A 24,606-nucleotide genomic window follows, 5' to 3' on the forward strand; every position below is an offset into this window, starting at 1 on the left:
CCCCACCTGCGACATGGACAGCGACCCACACCTCACCTGCTCCCTCACCCACGCCCAGGCCACTCCTGAACATCTCTCAGATCTGCCATTTCACTCCTTGTGTGGTGGACTTCATGTCATCATCTCTGCCTGGAAGGTCACATCTACCCCCAACCCCTTGTCCACCCCTCCTAGGCACCCCAGAGCAGTCCGAAATGCCTGCTCGTCTGAATATCTCCTCGTCCAGCTTAAGACCATAAGGTTCTACAGTGTAAGGTCCGAACTCGGTTCGCTGGCCCCAGTCACGCAGGCCAGGGCTCTTTCCAAAACATTAGCCCTTGGATGATGGTGAAGAATGACAGGGCCCCCGGTGCAGAGAAAGAGCAACTTTATTTGGTGAGGAATGTGGGCTGCAACACATGCCTGGTGTGGGGGCGGGAGAGTAGTTTCCTTGGAGAGAAGGCTGCTCTGGTCCCCAAATAGTGGCCGTGTCACTGTCCAGGATATGGGTCTGCCTCCCGTGAGCCCTCTTAGTAGCGGAGGAGAGTGGACTGAGCAGCAGGAAATGGTTCTGTTGGGAGAAGCCCCGATCAGAATGGAGACTTGAGGTCACTGACTCTTGTTGGTATTGGCCCATCATCAAGCCTGCCCTCCAGAGGAAGGGGAGGGGGCTGAGACCTCAGGCTGAGGGGGGGGGGCTTGTTTCAGCCCCAAGGGGACCCCAGGCCTAGGCCAGGGAGCTCGTTGTGCATATGCTTGAGTGTGTGTCTTTGTATCCACATGTCCCTTGTGTGTGTGTGTGTGTGTGTGTATGTGTCCACAGTCATGTGTGTTCTCTTTGTAGCTATGTGGAGTGCTGCCTGTGTCTCCACCTCTGTCAGCATGTCCATAGACTTCTCCATATGTCTCTCTGTGTGTCTATGTGGCTGTTAATCTCTCTCTTCAGATGTCACTGTCCCAAGCCCTCTGCTGCCTCCTGCCAGGAGGAGAGCACCCAAATCCTGGGGAACAGCACTCACCAGTTCAACAGAGGCTGGGGCCCTCCTGGAAGGCTTAGACCTTGATGACAAATTCCAGCCCATGGATCAGTAAGTCTGGAAGGTGCAGACCAGAGTGGTGATCTCAGGGTGCAGGAGTTGAGGGATGTCCCACACTTCCCCTGAGCTGGGGGCTGGGGAAAGGGAACTCGGGTGGTCCAACCAAGCTTAGGTGAAGCTTGGCGGGGGAAGGACCTCCTTCCACCAGCCAGGTCTGCTGCTCTGTGTCAGGGCTGATGCGGCGGCGGGGGGTGGGGGGAGGCAGGGCCCAGCCCTCAACATTATCTGGATAATTCAAGGCAAAAAAGAGCCCTGAAATGGCGAGAGCTGAGACTGGAAGGATCTAGTTCTCTCCCACAGTGTGCAGGGACAGAGTTCCTTGGGGGAAATCACTGCTTCTGGAAAGGGAGTGAGGCCTCGGGATAGGGGACTTACCAGCAATGGAATGCACCAAGGTGACATCCAGCTGACTGAGAACCTTGTTGACCAGAGGGCACACCTGAGCCAGGGGCAGAGAGAGGCATTGGGCAAAATGGTACCTGGAGGGTGGCTCTGGGAACGGCAACCCCAGGATAGATTCTTTGGGGGAGAGTTTCTGTCATTCTTCTGTGGCTGAGAGTGTTTGGTTCGAAGCAGCGTCACAGGTGGACGCTTATACATTCACACTGGTGGAAGAAGTGGAAGGCATGTATGTTCAGTGCCCAGTCTCCCACGGAGCCAGTGTTGGCTGTGGGATGTGACGCCTGTTTCTAAATAGGGTGGGCTGCTCCGGGAGGGGTGTGTTTCTGGGTGTCGGAGTCACCCAAGCCTAGGCTGGAAAAGCGCCTGTCTACAGCCTTTTGGGAACTTTTGGGGGCCAGGGCCAAGCCATTTCAGCTGTAATGTGGCCATGCACGGGGCCTGGCCCAGAGCAGGACCCAATGGAGGCATTTTGAAGGTTGGAAAGAAGAAACATGGGTAGATGAATCAGTGGACAGATGGACTGAGGGATGGAATATACATATCAAGCTGAGGGGTTCAGAAAGGCTTACTTCAGGGGCTTCTTTCAGCCTGAGAAGCTCTAAGACCCAAGGATCAGGAGCTGCCATGTTTACCCACTCACCTCGCCCTGTACTAGCTCAGGAAGGAGTTGGTTCAAGATGCTGCTGATACCGTTGACAAGGCCTTGAATAGGGAGGGGAGCAAATCTGAAAGAGAAAATCCAGGGGGCGGTGCAGAGGCCTGGAGTTGATGTGGAAAGGCCTTCAGAGGGGCCGCTGTGCCCACATTGGTCTCAGGGCTAAGTGACTGAAATAGGGCCTTGTCTACCCACACCCTTGTGCAGGCGAACCGGAAGGGGCCCGTCCAAAGGGAGTGGAGCCCTACACAGCAGTGCCCACCGTGGGTATACGTAGCATAAACACTTAGTTCCAGTATACAGTGGGTATTCAGGGAGACTTTGTAGACTCTATAAATGGATGAACAATACTTGGTATGTAGTTGTCATGAGGACTTGAGATGATATGCGTGAAACACAATATATGTGTTTAGTAAACGTTAACCATGGTGGGAGGACCCTGATGTCTCGTGCGTGACTCGTTCTGCCCTGTGACAGGCTAACTGAAATCAGGAATCCAGGGAGGCTGCAGAGCTATTTTCCCTCATACTGGGACAGAGGACTTTCACAACTATTATCCTAGAGGATTCACTCAAGAACCGCAGCGTAGCTCCATATTACAGGTATCTGAGAGAGCGGAGACTCTCGCTGGGGAAGCCCTGTCCAAGTTCACACAAGAATCGCTCCACCTTTTCACATGCCCCTCTGGTCATTGGGCTTGAACTCAGATTTTTTTATGGCCTACGAGCACAAAATTGGTCAGCCCAGGCTAAGAAGAGATAAGTGGCTATTTACCCATCCATCCATCCATCCATCCATCCATCCATCCATCCATCTTCCCTCCCTCCTATTCATCTTCCCACCCTTCCGTCCTCCCACTCATGTATACGCCCAGCATTCCATCTTCCCAGCAGCCATCCATCCTCCCGCTGATACTGTTTCCGGGCAGGAGAAGCCAGCCCTCTGGTCTCACCCATTAAGCAAGGAGATTTGCAGGCTCCCGGGGGAGTGAGTGCAGTCACCAAGAACCAGGTGAATCTTCCCCTCTTCGTTTTTCACAGCTAGCACTTGTGCAGTGATGTTTAGTTTCACAGCCAGCTTTAACAGATGTCCGGCCAGGGGCCTGCACAGGAGAGTTTGCTGTGTCTGCATCTGAGCTGAAGGCTCATGTCTGTCAGACTCCAGCGCCCCACCCCCGCGCCCCCTCGCCCTTGTGGCTACCCACGGTCACCAGGGTCTCCTCTGGTGAGCCACCCCCCCATCCCCCTTGGGGCCCACTCACGTGTTCACACTGAGGGTTAGGCCCAGAGGGATGGTGACATAGAGACGATGACCATCTGGGCTCTGCACAAGGCCTAGTTCCAGCAGCTGGGGATTAGTGATCTTCATACTGCCCGTAGAGCAACATTGGAGGGAGGAATAGTAGTTCCTTCAGCCCCAAAGCTAGAAACCACCTTTAACCCAAGCATACTTACTCATCCCAGAGGAGGAGCTACCCATGAGTTGGGGAGGGGGGGACAGGAAGGGCATCTTGCGGCAACAAACAGCAGTGCTTCCCAGCCTCTGCACCCGGTCAGTTCCTGACACACCATGGCCCTCTCCTCATCTCAAGTCCCTGAGGTATTCCAAGATGGAGGTTGTGTCTGGCTTAAATTTGCATGCTGCATGCCAGCTCACAGTCTTACACAAAAGGGGCCTCCTCCATACTGGTTGACGTTGGGGAGGGATGAGCGGGTAGGCAGATGCATGGGAAAGTAACGGATTAGATGGGTGGATGGGATGGATGGATGGATAAGTGAATACGTGAATGAGGTATGGGCAAGTGGAGTAAGACATTTATGGGTAGGAATCCCTTATTCTGCCATAACTTTCGGAGGCCGGTCAGTCAACAATGGTTACCAAGGAGATTGAGGAGGAGGAGGAAGTGGGAGAGCATGGAGAGAAGACGGAAGCAAGCCTTTTCCGTGAGCTGACCTCATTGTGCCAGGTGATTACATTGCTTCCAGTCCTCTCAACAGTTTTTTTCTGTGGGTACCATGATCTCCATTTTACAGATGGAGAAACCAAACCCAGAGAGACCAAGTGCCCTGTGCCCTGTCACCTCACAGGTACATGGTCCATTTGGAAATCAAACTCAAGGCCATCTGTCTGTCATCAAGTCAGGGGCAAGCACCTGGGTAGGTGGAAGCCTTGGAAATGGCTTTGATCCAGCCTATCAAGGACCCAGGCTTTGCCAGCTCCCTGGCATCAAGCTTCCCATTATTGCTACTTGTTTAGGAAGCTCTCAGGTGTCTCATGGGAAGCCCCATATCAGACTGTTCACTGGCCATTACATTGAGAATGTCCTTGAAGAGAGTAGCTTACAGGTCTTTGCTTACATCAGAGACCACCTGTGCTCTCCACAGGTGAGAACAGAATTACCATGGTGCAGTGGAAAGGCCTTGGCTTTGGACTTAAGTAAATTAGAGTTTGGTCCCTGGTTCTGTGTTGCTCTAGTTGTATGAGCACAGGCACCTTTCTGTGCTTCAGCTTGCCATCTGTAAATTGGAGATTATTAATTACACCTTAAAGGGTTGTCATGAAGATTATAGATGATGCTGGGGACCTAAGATAGGCTTCAGGACTGGGGGCAGTCACTGGTTTAGGAGGATTGGTGTTCCTTGCCAGGCTGTGGGAAGGGTCTCACACTGAGTCCTGGCCTCTTGTTCAGACCACCCCTCTCCCTCCTCCAGGACCACTGTGTGGGGCTCCCAGATCTCCGTCATAGGTTCTCTGGTGGGGTGGGGACCAAGGCCTATGACTACTCACTCAATGATTTTGCTCATGAGGGGGACCACTGAAGTCACTTTCCCAAGCAGGCCCCCAAGCAGGCCACCAGAAGTGCCTCCTCCAGTCTTCAGGACGTTCAAGAGTGGAAGGTTTTCAAGACTGCCCAACAGACCCTCGGAGAGCAGGCCAGTGCTGAGGGCTAAAAATGGGTGTAGGGGTGGATCCTTTGGGGTCAAATCTGATAATTCTGATAAAACCCCTCTCCCCCAGTCATCCCTGCCTCCCTCCTTGGACAGACACACACCCCTGAAAGAGGTTGTCACAGATTCTCACTTACCATCTGTTAAGCTTCCAGCAAGATCTGTGGGATTTAGGGCCTGGGCTGGAGTCCCCTCCAAAATCACGGTCGGGTCCAGGGGCAAGGGCAGGGTGTCCAGGGGCAAGGGCAGGGTGTCCAGCAGGGCTGTGGTCTGGGCCAGCAGCCCACAGAAGACAATGAGGCCCCCAATTTGAAACATCTCTCTTGGTATCTGTGGACAGAATGGTGGGTCCAGCGTAGCACGGCTCTCAGAGAGGAATTCATCCACCATCTGCCCCTGAACTTCAGACTCCAGGGAGTGAATGGCAATAGCTGACGCTGGTCAGCATTTCCCCTGGGCAGGCATCACGGTGAGCACTCCATGCTCAGTAACTGATTTCGCTGTAACCGCCTCCTAAGATGTGGGCACTCATTACCTGCACTGCACAGATGAGAAAGGGCAGTCTAGGGAGTTTAGGGGACTTCCCCCAAGATTGTAAACACACAGTAGGGATAGCATCTGAAGCTAGATCTGTCTGACTCAGAGGCCTCTGTTTAAATTAAGTCACCATCACATCTATTCTCCATTCATCTGGACTTGCTTGCAATGGCCTGAATCATTGCCGCTAGTTTTCACTCTTCAGACAAAGCAAATGAAAAGGCTGAGGGATGGAACTGGCTGGCCATTTTCCCCATCAAGTCTTTTGGCCTGGGTCTAGCCTGTGATGGTTTGGGGAAGCCCTTTTAAATCACAGAATATTAGAGGTCAGATGGCCATAGCCACCAACTCATCCAGACCAATGCTGGAGAAATCCTGGGGCCATTCAAAGTCCTCATTGCATAAGGAGAATCAGGGAGCCAGAGAGGGGTAGTGACTTTCCCAAGGTCATACAGCAACTTGATGGCAGAGTTGTTGTTGGAGATAAGTCTCCGACCCCTCCAGACTTGCACACTGTCTTTTCTATACCTTTCTCTTCTACCTCAAACTAACCTGAACAAAATTTAGGGGCAACCTCTGACATCTGGCTGCCTTTTGCACTGTTCCCTCCCAGGTGTCACCAACCCTCTCCTAGGCCTATTTGGCAGCCAGCAAAGGTGCTGAAAGCTTCTTTGGGCAAAATTCCATCAACTGGCTGGTTCAACCAAAGCCCCACTGTCATTGCTGTGGCTGGTTGGAATCAAAAGGGCTTTTTGGTACAAAGAGCCAGTTGTGGCCTCCCTGGGAGGTAAACGTAGACTGTGTTCTCTGAATCTCCTTTCGGAAACAGATCTTTTGTGAGTGCAGTGGAAGCTAAGGACCCTCTCCCAGAAAAATGCGTCAAAATGTACAAAATGGGGTGGATTTTAGGAGGTTTGTGGATGATCGTCTGAATCCACAATGGCAACCTCAAGTTAAAACTCCCGCCATAGAGGCTGGGGTTTAGGGTAAGAAGAGCATGCTCACGAGAAAACCCTAACATGGGATCTTGGCAGTCTGCACCTGCAGCCGCATGCTCCCCATCCCCATGAAATCCCCTTTTCTACATTTCTACATTTAAACCTTATATCCACAGCACTGGTCTTTCAGGGAGGTGGAGTGAATGACCTTTCCCATTCCCCCAAAAATTCGTCTGAAAAAGACCCCCAATGAGCGATCCTAAATGCTGCCAGCCAGTGCCCACCCTGAAGCAAGGAGCTCGGCAGCCCTATCGCCCGGGGCAGTGGAGCAGGCATGTGGAGAAGTTCTTACCCGGGCTTCTCAGAGGTCCTGGTGGGTCTCCTGCACACCTCCACCCTCTCCTGATTGCTTCTGCTGAGGAGCTAGCGTCTTTTATAGTGTGCAGATCAGGAAATGTGCGATCGGGTGATGAGTTTCCAGATAATTCAGAATTCTGTGATCTGGTGTCTTTCAGGGCTCTCCAAAGTAAATAATTGCCAATCACATTAGTAGGTGGGACAGTAAGCCACTTGATGGACAAGTTAAACAGAGAAAAACTTGAGATGGGGATGTTACTCAAGACTTCATGGTTTCCTGAGCAGGGCTGAGGTGGGGGGCCCATGCTCTGAGGCGGCCTGGCAGATCATGTTTGGCATACGGGGAGAGGCGGCTCTCAGGAGCCTGGGAATGGGCCTCAGTCTCGTACGGAAGCTCTTTACTATCCCTGGTCCAGTTCTTTTTCTCCATTTGGAGGATTCTGGCTCCCAAGATTCAGACTGCCACTGACTTTTCTACATCAGGGGTCTCTTGCAGGACAGTCACTTGCAGGGGGCTGCCCATCCTCGTCGGAACCCTGGGCAGGAGGAAATGCTGAGCAGGACCCGGAGGCACAGCAGGGTGAATGCCCAAGGTCGCAGGATGGGCAGAGTCAGAACTTCTCGTGTTGGACAATCACAGTGAAACAATGTCAACGGCCAACACTTATGGTGCTCTTGCTGAATGCCAGCCTGGCTTTGCTTTCCACAGATGGCATTCTCAGGAATCCTCCCAGGGGTGTGGGCTGGGAACAAGCACCCCTCTTTTACAAGAGGAAAACTGAGTCTTGTGGTGCAAGTAGACACATCCAGGTGTGCACAGCAGGCCTGGGGCCAAGGCCAAGCCCTTCACACTGCATGTAAATCACTGTGCCGGGACGTGAAGACACCTTCCATACACTCATTGCCAATTTTGCTTTCCTGCATGACATGATCCCATGAAATTTCACATTTATGCCCTGGAAAAGTCTGTGCAGGGTGCCAGGCCAGAAGGATGCTATGGCATCCTGGTCTCTACCTTTACCCTTCCTTCTTCCCTTCCCTAAGTGAAGTAATTAATGAACCATTTGTCCCACTCTGGGGCCTTTGAATCCATTTTGCAGATGAAACCATTGAGACACGGAGAGGTCAAGATCTTAGCCTGGAGAGAGCAGCTAAACCTAACACCTTATGAGTAAAAGCAGGAAGAGAAGCAGGAGGTGTGTATTTCTTGAGCGCCTACTGCTTGCCAGGTGCTCTTCCTACCTGAACCTCATCCTTGTCAGGAAGGGCTGCTGTTGTGGCCCCTCAAAGATTAGATGAGACGACTGAGGTTCAGAGAGGTGGACATCTTCCCAGGGATGCACAGGAAGTGAACGGTGGAGTCAGGACTCACTTCTGTGTCTTATGCCTGTGTAATCAGTGAGCCAGGCTGCCCTCCCTCGTACCAGGCCCTCCCTGGAACTGCTTTCCTTCCTGGCAGAGCCTGGCTGGTGTCTCCAACGGGCTTGTACCATGGCTCTGAACTCACCCATTGAAACACTCTCTAGACTCTTTCCACAGTTTGTGTGTCGTCAGCCATCCTCAGGGGGGTCTCATTTTTTGTTCTCTTGGTACAACTGTAGTGGGTTGGCTCAGATCACTACTATCTTTGTGGGCAACTGAGGTCGGTATGTCGAGGGACTGATTAAAGTTCATGCAGCTAATTTCTGGACAGCTGACAGCCACTGGTTTGAAGCCAGGAGGCTGCTCATGTATTATGGAAGAGAGGGGATGGGTCAAGGGATGGCCAATCTGAATCGCCCTGATTCAGATCCCGTGACCCGGACAAGTAGCTCTAACCCCTTGAACTTCAGTTTCTTCATCTGCACAACGGGAGGATGCTTTCTACCTGTCTGGGTTGTGGCGGGATGAGGTGTGGGGAGCAGGTGTGAATCTTGGTTCATAATCTTGTGTCTGTGTTTTTCTTTCTCATGTATCTGTAGCTTAGTTACCATTTCAGATGCCAGTTTGCTGGGTAGCAGAAGCTTCTCCGCTTTTCTCTGGGGTTTTAATTCTGTCCCAAGGGCTTCATTGGTATTAAGGCATCTAAAAGGAGGCTGCCCTTTCACTATTTTGGCTGGAAATGGAGAGACTTCCCCATGCCATCTGGCCCCCTCTTTATTGCCAAGACAGTGTGCTTCCTTCCTGTCCAAAAGGTTCCCTTAGATTTAACATTTACTTCTTACTCCCTGTTTGACACTCAGAATTGTTCTGCTGTTTCTCAATTCCTTTGGGCCTCAGGCAGGACTGTGGGGGTGGGCCTCAGGCAGGACTGTGGGGGTCCACCCCAGCCCATCTCCCTGGACCTATCTAGACCCTCCAGTTAACATTCTCTCCCTGGGGTCTTATCACCTCTCATGGCTCTGGAAAGGGACATGGGCACAGGTGCCCTCCGTTCATGAATCCAGCACACCGACTTGGGGTTTCTGATGTCCCTCCTCTCCTGCCAAGTTTTGCCTGGGGAGTAGCAAGGGCACCGGACACTTTTAGAACCCACTAGAACTATGTTCTCTTCAGTGTCTCTTGGACTTGCACACTCCTCCAGTCTGACATGGAGAATGTTCTAGTCTTGGGAGCAGGAAATCTTGCTTCAATTTATATATATTTTAATTTATGCTCTGAGTTTTGAAATGAAAAAAACCCAGGCTTAAAAAAAAAATGATCTAGGAAAATTGGCAACCCCCCTTTGATGTGTAGTTCTGTGACTCTTAATAAGCATATAGTTTCACATAGCTGCCGTAATAATCAGGATATAGAAGGGTTCCGTCACGCCCCACAGACCCCCACGCTGCCCTTTTATTGTCACACTCTCCCCCCACCCACTGGCAATCACTGATTTGTTTTCTGTCACTACCTGTTCCTTGAAGACCCAGGCCTTGGAAACCCATAAACCTTCTCCTCACTTCTGCCAGACTGGGCTTTCCTCCGAACTGCCTCTCCCACTGCCCTGAGGAGGGCAAGGGGTGTGGAGAATCAGAGACGTGAAAGGTCACGCTGCTAACATTTTAGGACAGTGTTTTCCACCTTGGTGACATCAGTGCCTTCCCAAAGTGCTTCTCAGAAACTGTAGGTGGTGCCTTTTGCTTCTTACATCTCGGCAGGGTGCTGGGTCTGGGTTCTGTTGCCTAGGAGCAAGATCAGACTGAGGGGGATCTTCAGAAGGCCTTGGAAACCTCAGTGGTGGGGTGCCTGGGTGGCTCAGTTGGTTAGGTGCCTGCCTTCAGCTCAGGTCATGGGCCCAGGGTCCTGAGATTGAGCCCCACATTGGCTGGGGCGGGGGACGGGGGTGTCCCTGCTCAGCAGGGAGCCTTCTTCTCCCACTCCCCCCGCTTGTGTTCTTCCTTAAACATACAAATAAATAAATAAAAATCTTTAAAAAAAAAAAAAGGAAACCCCAGTGGTTTTGTTGAGGGGCAGAGGCAAAAAGGGTTCACGGGGAGCTGGGTGCCCCAACTTTGATGAGAAAATATACTTTCTTTTAAATAATAAAAAACTAATAAAAAAATTCAGGTAGAATTTAATGATTCATCAGTTGCACACAACATCCAGTGCTCATTCCATCACTTGCCCCCCTTTACTGCCCATCATCCGATTACCCCTTCCCCCCCCTCCCCTCCAGCAGCCTTCACTTTGTTTCCTAGAGTTCGGCATCTCTTATGGTTTGTCTCCCTCTCTGTTTTCATCTTACTATATTTTTCCTTCCCTTCCCCTGTGTTCATCTGTTTTGTTTCTTACATTCCACATATGAGTGAAATCATGTGGTATTTGTCTTTCTCTGACTTACTTATTTCTCTTAGCCTAGGACCCTCTAGCTCCATCTATGCCATTGCAATTGGCAAGAGAGAAAAAATATGTATGTATTTTTTAAAATAATGATTTTATTTATTTTTCATAAATAAAAATTTTTCATAAAAATAAAAATAAATAATTTTTTCATTAAAAAAAAAAAGAGAGCACAAGCAGAGGGAGCAGCAGGCAGAGAGAGAAGCCTGCTCCCCACTGAGCAGGGAGCCCAATGCGGGACTCGATTCCAGGACCCCGGGATCACGACCAGAGCTGAAGGCAGATGATTAACCAACTGAGCCACCCAGGCATCCCGAGAAAAATGTGTTTTTTTTTTTTTTTTTGAAGGGAAAAACCATTTGAAAATGTGTTTTCTTAAGGAGAATTTGCTTAAGTCCCATTTACTACTGAGATGGATTTTCTACCTACATTTGTAGCTAATGATAGTAATAGTTTTTTAAAATGAGACCCTAGAGCCCTGTACCGTTTCTCTACCATGCAGAACAACCCTGGTGGGGGCGCTGAGGCTCAGAGAGGACAGTGACTGTCCCCGGGTCAGACCAACTAGAAAGAGGTGAAGTCAGACTGTCACCCTGGGCTGTCCAACTTCAGTGCTCTGAACTTTGTGAGTTTGTGACACAGAATCTATAGAAAGTTCCTGCTCATGTTCTCTGGAGCCTTCCCACCTCTGAGCCGTCAGACTGCCCTGAGTCCCACTCCTGGCTCAGATGAGGCCTCTGGGCAAGATGCAGTTCCCTCTTGCAGCCTTGATTGCCTCCCCTACAATGTGGGGCTGATGGCACCCACCCCCAGGGCTGTGGAGAGGGCTAAGCAGGGGAAACAAAGGCAGCTTGCAGCCCAGTGCGTGGCACAGAGTCAGCACTCCTTAACAGAAGGGCATAGAAGTTACAAGGCACAGACAGGTGGGGCCTGGAGCCAGCATTTGGGCACTTGGGGCTGAATTTCTCCTTCAATCCCTCCAGACCCCAGCCCCGGTATCATAATAAAAGCCCATTGTGCCACAAGCTCTGCTGGGAGAAAACATGATGAGTCTATGGCTCTATGACCCTCAAAACAAAAATAGAATCTGAGAAACCCAGGGAGGCCCCTTGAGGAAGGAGGCCCCTGAATCTCCCCTGGAAGGGTCAGGAGGAAGGCAGACAAAAGCTGCTGCTTTCAGCAAGGGGCCAGGCAACCTTGCTGGACAATGGGGCCCAGCCCTCCTATGTTTGATCTTAGAGTCATGACCTGAAAATCCTCCCCCCATCAAACTCAAGGGGAATCCTCTGTATGAGAACTTGGGCGTTTAGGGTTGCAAATCCCCAACAAAGCATTTTGGATTAGGCAGTCTGAATTGAAAGAAGGAGACAGGAGGCTTTCTCACCCCATTCTCATCTCTGAGCTGTTGACACTTCCTTGTTTGCACTTGTCCAGCCAATGGCCTCAGTCATCATTAGCCCCTCAGTGTGTGTGTGTGGTGGGGGCTGCTAGGAGGAAGAGTGGGAGGTCTGCAGGGTGAATCCATGAGGCCAAGCCTGGGCTCTAGAGTCTGGCTGCCTGAGCACAGTCAGCTTGATTGTTTCCTCGCTGTGTGATCTTGGGCTAGGGGCTTTCTCTCTCTCAGCCTCGGGGTCCTCCTGCATGAATTTGCTGTGAGGATGTGATGAGACACTGAATAGAATCTCTGAGCACCAGGCTTGGCACATGCCAACTGCTTAATATGTGTGTGCTACTATGATTAATATGTGTGTGTTATTTCCCCTTGATTTCTCAGAACGCTTTGCCTCCCCTTAGGAGGAGGGCGAGAATCAATATTTAAGAACTGAATAGGCCTGGGGCGCCTGGGTGGCTCAGTGGGTTAAGCTGCTGCCTTCGGCTTGGGTCATGATCTCAGGGTCCTGGGATTGAGTCCCGCATCGGGCTCTCTGCTCAGCGGGGAGCCTGCTTCCCTCTCTTTCTCTGCCTGCCTTTCCGTCTACTTGTGATTTCTCTCTGACAAATAAATAAATAAAATCTTTAAAAAAAAAAAAAGAACTGAATAGTCCTTAATCAAATAGTTAACAATGATTTAAATGAGTTTTCATAAGCATTTCCCATGGACCTAGTGTGTGCTAAACATATTGCAAATGTTTTTTCATATGCTCCTATAAACATCGCATAGTAAATATATTTTTTAAAGATTTTATTTATTTGTCAGAGAGAGAGCACAAGCAAGGGAAACGGCAGAGGGAGAGGAAGAGGCAGGAAGCCAGATGTGGGGCTCCATCCCAGGACCCTGGGATCATGACCTGAGCTGAAGGCAGACTCTTAACCAACTGAGTGACTCAGGCGTCCCATGATAAATATTTTTTATTTCAGAAATGTGTGTTAAAGTCTAATATATGTAAGAAAAATGCACATAAGTGAATAGCTCAGTGAATTTTCTTTCTTTTCTTTTTTGAAAAGATTTTATTTATTTATTTGACAGAGATCACAAGCAGTCAAAAAGGCAGGCAGGTGGGGCTCAATCCCAGGACCCTGAGACCAGGACCTGAGCCAAAGGCAGAGGCTTAACCCACCTGAGCCACCCAGGCGCCTTGCTCAGTGAATTTTCAAAAACTAAACACAATCCTCACACCCAGCACCCAGATCAAGAAACAGAAGCCAGCCTCCAGCCCCTCCCGGTCACTAACACCCTCCTCAAGGCTGCCCATGGCCCTCATCTCTGACAGCATGGGTTCCTTTTGCTGTTTTTGAGCTTCATATAAATGGGAGATGTGTGCTCTCCCGTGCCGGGCTTTGTTTCGAGCGTCGTGAAAATGAGCCCTGATGGGCACTCATGGTGTTGGCTCAGGGACTGCGAGGGCCACTGCTGCCATGAGCAGTCTTACCCATGTCTTGTGGTGGCCTCAGTCCCGTATTTCTGTGTGGCGCCTGCAGGGAGTGGCTGCAGGGCCACAGGCCAGGCCTATGGGTTGCTTTTGTAGCCACTGCCACTGGGATTCGGAAAGCAATGGTGCACCTTACCTCCCACCAGTGGGGTCCAGGCTCTTGTTGCTCCACATCCTGGAAGATCTCTATCCCCACTATGTGGGTGAGGGAGACCTGAAGGGAAGTTGCCTTGTCCCCAACACAACCAGTGAGTCCTCAAACCAGAATCACCCACCTTCACAGGCACTTGCTGTACTCCCACTCTGGGCCAGCCCTCTCCTGGGGGCCGGGGTTCAGTGGTCATTCTGAGGCACAGGGTTCATACCCACACGGGACTTCTCATTGGGCTGAACTGAATTTGAACTCAGATCTGTTCAGTGCCAACATTTACGCTTTCCACTGTCATCCTTTCCCTACACTCCACTGAAGCCTGGCAAAGCAGTTGGCACATAGTAGGTACTCAACAAATATGGGCTGAAAGGGAATGGGAACTCTCGACAGGGCCCTCCCTGCATTGATGAGCAAACCTAGAGATGGGCTTCTCACTGCCAGTTACAGGAAAACATAGTATTTTCTCTGGCGTTTCTAGACTGATGAGCAAACCCAGGCATAGTCAGTCTTAGCATGGATCCTTCATCAAGTCTGACGTCTAGAACACTAAACTCAGGGCCCAGGAAGGGGCATCTCTGTACCCTTCAGAGTTAGAGTTTATTATGGGACAGGACAGGCCGCCACAGGGCCTGCGGTAAATGTGTTTGGGGGCAGTGGAAGCCCCACTCTGAGGAAGACTTAAAGTCCCAAGGTGTGGAACCTCCTTCCAGGTCAGTGGGCTGGACTCATAGTTGGTTGAATTTGTGAGCAGCAGCCTGTTCTGTAAGGAGAAGAGGGAGCATCAGACACTAGGGTGACTGCCCGCCCAGCCCCTGCAGGGGACTCTCATCCACCCATGCCAACCTAGGGCCAGTGCCTGAGCTACTTGGGTTAACATTCTTTCCAGATGGTAAGTAGTTATGTGCTTATTCCTTCACTGGACTGTGAGCTCCGTGAAGGTGGGAACAGTGTCTCTCTGCAAATGGAGGGTGGTCTCAGGTTCGGGGTGGGGTGCAGTGATCCCTAAAGGACTGAATGGAGATCTTGGGAGGAGCTACAGTTTCTGGTAATCTGGAGATTTGGATGACTGGCGGGGCACAGCTGGTAGGCATGCCCTCTGCTGTCGTAGCTCTCTCGGGGGACAGGAACGGTCATCATCATATCGTCCCCTCTAAGTGTGCTCAGAGCACAGGCAGACACCCCTCCTCAGGCCTCACTGGGAGCTGCACTGGGACACCTCCTCCCTTTACAAATCCTGAGTCCTCCCTGGACGGACACGGACACTCACCCATGAGGCTCTTCAACAGTTTCACATCCAGCTGTCTGAGGATTTCACTGATCAGAGGACACACCTGGGCCACCAACACAGAGAGAAGGATCAGGCCAGGGACTAGGAAAAGAAAGCTAGAGAGCCTGCGGCTGGAAGCTTAGGCCTCATTGGATTTCCACAGGGAATCATAGTAAGAGCAGCTCCCTTGTATTGAGCACCGGCGGGATGCCGTACACAGCACTTCTGCTGCCCGAATCCTTGTGATGACTCTATGACATAGGAACTGCGGGGATTCCCATGCTACAGATGGGCAAATTGAGGTGCGGGGAGGCTGAGTCCCTTGCCAAGGACACCCAAGCCAGTAGATAACAAAACTGAAATTTTTAATGGAAAATTTTCAGGTCCTAAAGCCCAAGATTGAAAACTTTTTTTCTGAATTGCCAGTATATATGTCCTGACCTGCAGATGCAAAGATACCCCAGGGGACAATATTTTTCTCAAACTTACCTGACTTTCCACCAGGTGCGGGATAACTTTTGCCACTTTCTCCCTGAAGTTGCGGAGAAAATGTTTCATCTTTGGTGAGATATCTCTAGAAAGAAGTTAGATACACAGAACAGATAAATCCGTGCAGTACCAATGCCAGGCGCTAGGCAGTGAGTACACCTTACACAGTTATCCTCAGCCAGCCCTATACTAGAGGCATTGCTGTCAGTAGTTGAAGGGGCAACTCAGAGAGGTGATGTGATTTGCCTAAGGTCACACAGCCAGTAAGTGCTGATTAAATTAGAACCAGGTCAGTAGAGCTCCAGAGTTCAGACCTTCCCCTGCACCGTCCTAGCCTTGAATGCCTGGCATGATTTAGGCATTTAGTGAATGTCTGATGAGTAAATGAATGGACACCCACTGAAGACCTAGTTGCTTTCAGCATTCTGGAATTGCAGGGAGAAATCACACCCAAATCTTGCCCTCAGGAGTCTCACAGTCTGCTGAGTTGATAGACTTAGTCAGCCAGTATATAAATCAATTATACTCTATTAATTAATATGCCCTACAAATAGTTCTCTTTTTTTTCCTATCTTGTTCACAACTGTATTTCTAGCATCAGGCATGCCATGTCTGGCTCATAGTAGGTTCTCAATTAGTATTTGTTGAATGAATGAGTGATGAAGAAGAGTTCTAGAGAAGAAGGGAAGGGCATTCCAACCAAAAGGATCAGCATGTGCAAAGGCACGGTGGTATGAAAATCCATGGTGTGTTGATGGAGGGTTAGGCCCTTCAGCAACACAAGAGGGCAAAGGGCTATAGGATGGGGCAGCTGAGAGGACAGGTGGGGTCCTGACTGACATCCAGGAGTTTGCTCTTCATTCAGAGGGCTTTGGAGAACCACTGGAGAGTTTGGAGGAGGAGCTAGGAGACATGACCCCGTTTCTGTGCTAGAAAGTTAATTCTGCCACAGTGGAAGAATGGAGTGAAGGAGGTGAGTTCTGAGTCTGGGAAACCCAGCTTGGCTCCTGCAGTGGTCCACAAAGTGGTCTAGGAGCTGGGGTAGTAGCTGTGGGGATGGAGAGAGAGGAGACACGCGGGGGCTGCCAGTAGGTCATTGATGGGAGCCAGTGAAGGTGGGCAGTTGGGCGTGAGGAGGACAAAGAGTTTGGCTCCTGGGAGGTTGGCTGGGCCATCACTGGGATGCTGAGTCAGGAAGAGAAGTAGGTCCTGGGGAAAGGGTGAGATCGGTGTTGGGCTCATCCAGGAGGTGGTAGAGCTGCATGACCACAGCTAAGGCTAGGCAGGAAGGGGCTCAGCCCAGTGGAGGGCAGCTGGGATCTTACTCTGTTAGGACTGTCGTGTGGATGCTGCTCGGCTCTACAGAGCAGTTGCCTATCACCAGATGCCTCCGGCCGAACTCGTCTTTCTCCAGCCAGAACTCCACAACCAAGTTCATGCTTGCGTGTGTCTTTATAATCTTGTTATTGAAGGACCTGGGGACGAGAGAGAGGAGGGGGAGGGAAAGGGCAGGAAACAGAGAGGAGGTGGTAGAAACAGCCAACACAAAGGGAAGAGTGACTCTTTCAATAAACCAGCCTGGCCTATTGACTCCCGCAACCAGTGACCAAGGAGAAAATGCTGTTAGGCAGAGAGACTTCTGAAAATCCTTTAGACAGACCAGCTAAGGAGCCTTTCGATATTCGGAAGTAGAGAGTTTATCTTATTTAAAAAGTCTGTACCGTTTAGCTGTCATCTCCCGTTTTCTTGGGGGCAGCTGACGGTAAAGGATAGTCTGAGCAAATGGAGGGAAGGTGATGATATAATTTAAGTGTTTTTCTCTTTTTTTTAAAAAAAATCAATGTAATGAACTCCCATAGGCTGAAATGAGCAAATGACCAGGGATGCCACCCACATTTCAGCTGAAGAAACTGGGGCTCGGAGATGTGAAGTGACCTGCCCAGGGTCACATAGTGAGTGAGTTCAGAAACAGAATTTGAACCAGGTTGGAGTCATAAAGATCTAGGTTCCCCAGGTTGCCAAATTCCACATCCCCCCAACTCCCAGATTCCCACTGAGGAGGAACAGCACCCCACCGACCCTGCTGCTATATGACTCACAGTCTCAAGTCAATGTCAAATTCAAGTAAGATGTTCGCTGAGAACCACTCCTTATGGAAAGACATCCGGATCCCACTGTAGTCTAGCTGAATGTTGGTGATGTTGGCACTACAGAAGGAAAGAGCAGAGGCCCTTCAAGTGGGAGGGAGCTCAGACATCAGGTTCTCAGGCTGACAAGAAAGGCTGGCATGCTGTTTATGAAAAGGGCCTGGTGGGGGGGTTTGGAGTCAGATCCTTTTAAAGATGCTTGGAGGGCAAGAGCCACCTGCAGGAGCCTAGGGCTGCAAGTTGTCCCAGAGGGCCCCTCACAGCTCCACACCACGAATGTGTGCAACCCACAGCCAGCTGCAGACCCACACGGGGGCTGCCTCCTAGCACAGGGACCACCACCTGCCCAGGTCCCCAGGCCCAAGCCCTGGGAGCCTTCTTGGCTTTCTCCATCCCTCACCTTCACTTTCAACCCAACAGTGAATCATGCTGGCTCTGCTTACAAAATAAACCCAGAGTTTGGCAACTTCCCACTCCTTCTGCTCCTTTCACCTGGACCAGGCTACCATCACTTCTCGCCTGGAGATGTTCTAGTTTCTCTCTGGGCTCCTTACCATGAACTTGGTCTCTCTACAAACTATTCTCCCTGCGGCAGCCAAGAGGCAGCCTTATTACTTAACACTCTCCCTGGGCTTCTCACTGCTCTTAGAATAAAATCCGAACTCCACACTGTGACCCCTAAGACCTGCAGGGTCTGGCCCTACCTGCCTCCACTGCCGCACCTTCTACCACCCTCTGCCTTGCTCACCCAGCCACACAGGACTTCTCATTCTCAGACACACCAGTCTCTTTCCTGCCTCGGCCTTTGCACTTACTGCCTTCCTATGTCCTTCATGTGGTTTGCTTCCTTCTCTTCATTCTTCCAAGGGATTATCTCTTTAGAAAGGTCTTCCTGATCAGCCCCACTCTTACCTTGCTAAAGCTGTCTTCAGAACATTTCCCTGTACCTGAAATTAGTTATTTACTTTTGTGACTTAACTAACTAGGATATAAGATCCAAAAAGGCAGTGACCATATGTCCTGTTCATAGCTATATTCTAAGGACCCAGCCCAGGTCCTGGTACCCAGCAGGTATACAATGAATGCTTGTAACAACTATTATTAACAGAATGGAAGGAGGGAAGTGTCGTGGCTGTAGATATCCAGGGAAACCCTGCCAGCAAGTACGAGGGTTCATTAGAAGGGCAAGACTGAGGGGCGGAATGAGAGAGAAGGGAGCTTAAGGGCACAGCAGGCGGGAACCGGGTTGCTGCAGTGGAGCAGCTGGGGGCCTGGGAGGCTGAGGAGGCCCTGCCCTCCAGAGGAAGGAGTGGAAGTATGGTTGAGCAGCCCAGTCCTGCTGTTGGGCTAATTGGAGTGCCCAAGGTCTACACATCTATTGTGTGCGACAGAGAAAGCTCCTAAGGCCCTGATCCAGGGACAGTTATTTCACCCTTTTTACTGATGAGGGCTTAAGGCTGAAGCTCAGAGACCTCAAACACCTTATCTAGAGCCACACAGCTATCAAGCCACAGAGTGGGATTCCAATGTCAGACTCTAGTCCTGGGTTCCTTTGGCACCCCAGACGTTGATCCAGGCTGTGCTCTGGGCACCCATGTTGTAGATAAGGCTTGAGTGCTCAGGCCATTTCCCCAAGGTTGGTGGCAGACCCAGGATTTAAGTGCAGAAACTTTTATTCCTGGCTTTGCTTTGATCACCCTGTTACGCTTCCTCCCCAAATGACCTCTCATATTGGGCCCCCCACTCAGTCTTGCATCGGGCCGTTCATCCCCTTCTTCCAGTCTTCCTGCTTTCCCTTTTCACAGCCGTGTGCCCCCACGTCCTGAGCTCTGCTCTCTGACCCAGAGCTTTATAGAGAGTCCTAGGGCCAGGGATGGGGTTCAGGGGCTCACCTGCTTTCTTGCTGTTGCTGGAGGTTCATGCCATTTATTAGCCGGCCCACCATCCCTGGGGCCATCTGCCCCGAGGCATTCAGACTGTCCATGAGGCGGAGGTTCTGGATTCGACCCTCTGCGTTGTGCTTCATGAGGCCCTGGGCAATAACTGGAAATGGACAAGGGACCAGTGACATTGCACAGTGTCGTGGACAAGGTAGGGTGTTTGGAGTCAAGAAGCTTAGGTTGTGTGTGGGCGGCTGCATCTGCTTCTTGCTGAGTGATGGGTGCTTGTCACTCCTCAACTCCACTCTCTACACGGAAACCCACATGTCTCATCTGGAAAGTGGTGCTTTGCAGGGCTGAGGCGATAGCCCTGCTGAGATTCTGGCCTGTAAGAGCGGCTCAAAGGAAATGTAATGGTGGGAAGCCTGCCCAGTGCGATCTCTGAATCCGGGCTGTAGAACCTAGTGTACAGCATGTATATCACAGTAAAAGTTGCTTGGAGAGAACAACTAGGAAGAGAATGAATATAATTTCTGCCACACTGTGCCCGGAATCAGCAGCAGGACTAAGCAGAGGTCCCAGCAGAGAATGAACTCTGAAAAGGAAGGGATTTTCAAGTACCAGGCGCACTGAAATCCTGCCTGTCTTGATGCTAGGTTGGGGTCCAGCTCTGGCGAACCTCCAAACATACTACAGGACACATGTATTTCACTGACTTCACCCTCCCTGGAATCAGAACCCACACTGTAGAGCAGCAGAAACTATGGTTCTCCCTCATTATCCCCTATTTCTGTTGCCTGCAAAGAAGAAAGTGTGTTTGGAGTCCTAGATCTGGGTTGAAATGCTGCCACCTTCCTGGGTCTTGATTTCCTCATCTGTATAATGGGGGCAGTAATAATGCACATCTCATAGGATTCTTGTAAGTTGAGATAAGTTGTCCAAACAGAATTGGATAAATATCATTTATCCAAAAAAAAGAATATTATTGAACATCTATTGGGTATCAGGCCTTGTGGTGCATACCAAAGACGCAGAACATTTTCCTGTCTAGTAAGAGAGATATACATTGACTAAATAGTTTCAAAGATAGAGTGATACAATAGGTATGCTTAGAACTCTTGGTAGTTCTTGGCTAATGATAATAGCAACACTTGGAAAATTGTGAGCCGTGGACTAGTAGTTGCCAGCCCAATATCCATCCATCTGTCTGTCCATCTGTCTAATATCCATCCATCTATCCATCCATCCACCTCCTGTCCATCTTCCATCTGTTCAAATATCCACCCATCTATTCTTCTGTCTATCCATACTCCCATTCATCCATCCTGTCATTCCCATCTGAACCCTGTTTTGGTTCAGGCACTCTGTCCAGTTCTTTGTCCAGATGAGGCCTTTGATTATCTGAGCCATCATTGCCCAGTGACTCTTTCAGGTTTAAAGTGGGCATGTAACCCAAGTTGGCCTTATCAGACTAAACAGACGATCTTGTGTTTCACATTTGAGGGGAAGTTTCTTTCTCTGTCTCATACTGAAAGGGAGCAAGGCAGTCTGTCGCTCTGATGGTCACTGGCCACCATTTTCCTACCACGCTGGGAACTAGCAGCCTAAGGATGACAGTATGATGATAGCAGAGATTAAAAAAAAAAAAAATGGGTAAAACCCAGCTCTCGGTGGCACCTTTGAGCTCCTGATTGAATCAGACCCGGAGTTTGTCCTACCTGTGAATTTTGGTTATGTGAAATAACATTTTTGGGGTTTTTTTTCCAGCCATATTGAATTGGGTTTTCTGTTCTGTGCAGCTAAGTATCCTAACTGATAGGAGACATGGTTATAGTGATAAATATATTCACAGTTGAAAAAGCATTTGGCCATGCTTTTCTTCATTTAAATCTCCAGGGTTGCCCCATGAAATAGCATTCTAACTATACCCATTGTAACCATGAGGCTGCCTGGACCCCCAAATAGACGTGAATGTATTTCATAACCTAAATGGAATGGATACCTTTGTGGCAAACCATAAAATGCCAAGTTGTGATGAGGGAAATGGGAAACAGTGATAATGTAAAAGATTTAAGAAATAGAAATAGTTAATTGAAGATTCCATTCCCCCAAAGTGTTTGATGTTTATGGTTTTGGGGAAGAGTTTTACCAAACTTTATATATATATAAACTATATATAAACTTTTGTGAAAAAGATAAAAAAAAGAAAAAGGTGCCAGATTCATTTTATGAGTCCAGTGTAACTTGCCCAGCTTCCAGAACAGTATTAGGGAACAAAGGTCCACATTGATTTCATGTATGAAAAATTGGCTAAATTCCTATAAGATTTTTAGCTAACAAATTGAGTAGCCAATAGTACATTTTAAAAATACAAATAATACATTATATGTTAAAAAAAACTCTAAAAATACATTACATTATAAAATATATTTTAGTATGTTACATTATAAGTACATTCTAGTACATTATAAAAACAGTACAGTATATAAATATATCATTCTAATAAATTATAAAGTATCAAATTTATTCCAGAAATGCTGGGATGGGTTCAACAGACAAAAATCTATTCATACAATTTATCACATTAACAATTTAGAAGAAAAAATGAAGTAATTTTTAGAGATAGGAAAACATTTGTTTTTTTTTTTTTTTAAAGATTTTATTTATTTATTTGACAGAGAGAGATCACAATAGGCAGAGAGGCAGGCAGAGAGAGGGGAAGGGAAGCAGGCCCCCTGCTGAGCAGAGAGCCCGATACGGGACTCGATCCCAGGACCCCGAGATCATGACCTGAGCCGAAGGCAGCGGCTTAACCCACTGAGCCACCCAGGCGCCCAGGAAAACATTTCTTAAAAGCCAGTATTGATTTATGATTAAGAAAAATTCATAAAAAAAGAAATTCAGAAAACCAGAAATATGGGGATTTCTTTAACATGATAAAAAAGATTTCAAAACCTCCGGAAAATGTCGTACTTACTGGAGCATTCTACATCTACAGCTTTGTGACAGTTTGGGAGAAATGTTAGCACTGGTTAGACCTGAAGAAGGACCAGCGTCAAGAATAAATTAACGCTGGGGCACCTGGGTGGCTCAGTGGGTTAAAGCCTCTGCCTTTGGTTCAGATCATGGTCTCAGGGTCCTGGGATCAAGCCCCGCATCGGGCTCTCTGCTCAGCAGGGAGCCTGCTTCCTCCTCTCTCCCTGCCTGCCTCTCTGCCTACTTGTGATCTCTGTCTGTCAAATAAATAAATAAATCTTAAAAAAAAAAGAATAAATTAACGCTCAAATCAGAGAGGATAAAAACAAATCCCTGGGGAAGCAAAGAGAAACATGGACAAGAGAGGAGGACAGGGAATTTGAAGAAGTCAAATGGCTAATGAACCTCGGATGAGGGGCTCGAACTTCCCACGGATCAGAGGAAGTCAAGCTGAGACAATTCCATAGCACTCACGTGCACTTCAGACTGGCAGACGGGAGAAAGACCGCGTTACGTATGGAATTGTGGAGCTCCTCCTGCCCCCAAATGAACATATTGAGGTTTTAGCATCCAGTAGGACTGCGTTTGGAGACTGTACCTCCTTGAAGGGGGTAAAGAAGCTTAAGCTCTGGTCATAGGGTTGGGGCCCTAATCCGATGAGACTGGTGTCCTTCTAAGAAAAGACAGAGACAGCAGAGTGCACTCTCCGTGCACATGCGGGAGGAAGGCCCATGTGAGGACACAGGGAGAGGGCAGAGACCCGCAAGCCAGAAGGAAGAGAGAAGAAGAGGGGTTTCATCAGAAGCCAACCCTGTGGGCGCCTTCATTTTGAACTGCCAGCCCCCAGAATTGTGAGAAAAGAAATGTCTGTTGTTTGAGCCCCCCAGCCTTGGTATCTCGCTGTGGCCACTGGAGTAGACTGAGGCAGATGAATCCTCTCCAGTTCTGGGAAACAGGGCTGGGGAGACGGGTATGCTTGTTAGTCACTGGAGCCCGTACAGAGCAGCACAGCCCTTCTAGAAAGCAGTTTGACAGTCATTCGTTAAATTGAGTTTGTATCCACCCTAGGGCCCAGCCACGCATTCCACTTCTGGGTCTCTCCCAGAGACATTCTTCCACGGCCCCTAACAGAGACATATGCAAGGATGTTGATCTCAGGGTAGCTTATGTTAGTGGGGAGTTAGAGACGACTCAGCAGTCCATCCCTAGGGAAGCGGCCAAGGAGTGATGAGTCCAGTCTCATGGACTTCTCATTACCAGCATGAAGCAGCAGATGTCAACAGCACAGTGTCCAATGAAAACAGTAAAAATCAAGATCTATATGGTGATGCCGTCTATGCAAATCAAAACACTGTTATGTTGTATCAGGATGTGATTGTACATAAACACATGTGTTAAACACACCACAGAGCCGAGGAAGAGGGGTGGGAATGAGAATAAGCAGTAAAGGGGAATAAACCTAAGGGGGCCTTGCCACGATTCACAGCAATGATGACATTCCATGAACTGGCATACGATCCATTCAACCTCAGTTTTCTACACTTAAGGTCTAAGAGAAAAAGGGAGAGAGGGAGTAACTGACCCAAGGTCACCCAGCAGGCACTTCATGATGCCTTCCCCACCCACCGTGGGATAGTGGGCAGAGCACGGAGTGAGCTTACTTCTCGCCAGAGCTGGTCTGTCCATGTGGGCCTCGGCCAGGCCACGCCAAGGCTGCTTGTGCGGTGCTGAGGGCACCGAAAGCAAGCTGAGGTGGACCAGGAGCCTCCAGATTGGACACATCTTGGGTTCTGGGACCTGCAGTTGTCAAGAAGGGTCAAATGGTACCCAGGTGGGTGGTTGCGGGGTTGGCTGCCTGAATGAGCGGACTCATGGTTTTCTGTGGGAGAATGACACCAGAGTTAGCCCTGAGCATGCTGTGGGGAGGTGTCGTGATAGGCGCTGGCAGCTGCCTCTGGGCTTTGCTCACATGGTGAGGGCGGCAGGTGGAATTCTGTGGGGGGAGGGGCAGGGATCCAGAGGGAGGCTGTGTTGCTTGGATACGCCCACTAGAGCCCACTGTTGGGTCATCCAGTGAGAGCCCCATCCCAGATCCTGCTCAGGCTGGGTATT

General features: G+C 49.6%; 2 protein-coding genes across 3 annotated transcripts; both read right to left on the reverse strand.

Annotated features, from left to right (window-relative positions):
• Positions 1-475: 475 nt before the first annotated feature.
• On the reverse strand, positions 476-6,944 carry BPIFA1 (BPI fold containing family A member 1). 2 transcript variants are annotated; one of them, XM_044262331.1, is made up of 9 exons: positions 6,909-6,944; positions 5,219-5,411; positions 4,921-5,080; positions 3,395-3,502; positions 3,086-3,235; positions 2,119-2,203; positions 1,452-1,515; positions 999-1,073; positions 476-550 (listed from the first exon to the last, which is right to left on the reverse strand). In XM_044262331.1, the coding sequence occupies exons 2-8, from the start codon at positions 5,397-5,399 to the stop codon at positions 1,033-1,035; spliced, it is 789 nt and encodes a 262-aa protein (XP_044118266.1). In that variant the 5' UTR covers positions 5,400-5,411; positions 6,909-6,944; the 3' UTR covers positions 476-550; positions 999-1,032. The 2 variants fall into 2 exon arrangements, with proteins under 2 accessions (XP_044118266.1, XP_044118267.1); XM_044262332.1 differs by lacking the exon at positions 6,909-6,944 and having other exon boundaries at positions 5,219-5,413.
• A 7,516-nt stretch (positions 6,945-14,460) lies between these two features.
• Positions 14,461-24,276, reverse strand: BPIFA3 (BPI fold containing family A member 3). The gene is made up of 7 exons (XM_044262334.1): positions 24,156-24,276; positions 19,531-19,681; positions 17,591-17,698; positions 16,817-16,966; positions 15,492-15,576; positions 15,003-15,066; positions 14,461-14,495 (listed from the first exon to the last, which is right to left on the reverse strand). Exons 1-7 carry the CDS (start codon positions 24,274-24,276, stop codon positions 14,461-14,463), a joined length of 714 nt encoding a protein of 237 aa, XP_044118269.1.
• Positions 24,277-24,606: the final 330 nt, after the last annotated feature.

Source organism: Neovison vison, chromosome 8, assembly GCF_020171115.1.
Source record: "Neovison vison isolate M4711 chromosome 8, ASM_NN_V1, whole genome shotgun sequence".
NCBI lineage: Eukaryota > Metazoa > Chordata > Mammalia > Carnivora > Mustelidae > Neogale > Neogale vison.

Excerpts from the sequence above, each read along its gene's own strand:
- BPIFA1 (XM_044262331.1), bottom strand. The coding sequence starts at position 5,399 with ATGTTTCAAATTGGGGGCCTCATTGTCTTCTGTGGGCTGCTGGCCCAG. Across the intron at positions 3,236-3,394 it reads CTAACCCTCAGTGTGAACAC|GCCCCTGGCCGGACATCTGT; the intron begins GTGAGTGGGCCC and ends TCTCCTGTGCAG. Across the intron at positions 1,074-1,451 it reads CTTGGTGCATTCCATTGCTG|ACTTACTGATCCATGGGCTG; the intron begins GTAAGTCCCCTA and ends TGCACCTTCCAG.
- BPIFA3 (XM_044262334.1), bottom strand. The coding sequence starts at position 24,276 with ATGTGTCCAATCTGGAGGCTCCTGGTCCACCTCAGCTTGCTTTCGGTG. Across the intron at positions 15,067-15,491 it reads CGCACCTGGTGGAAAGTCAG|GTGTGTCCTCTGATCAGTGA; the intron begins GTAAGTTTGAGA and ends TTGGTGGCCCAG. Across the intron at positions 14,496-15,002 it reads ACTGTTGAAGAGCCTCATGG|AACAGGCTGCTGCTCACAAA; the intron begins GTGAGTGTCCGT and ends TTCTCCTTACAG.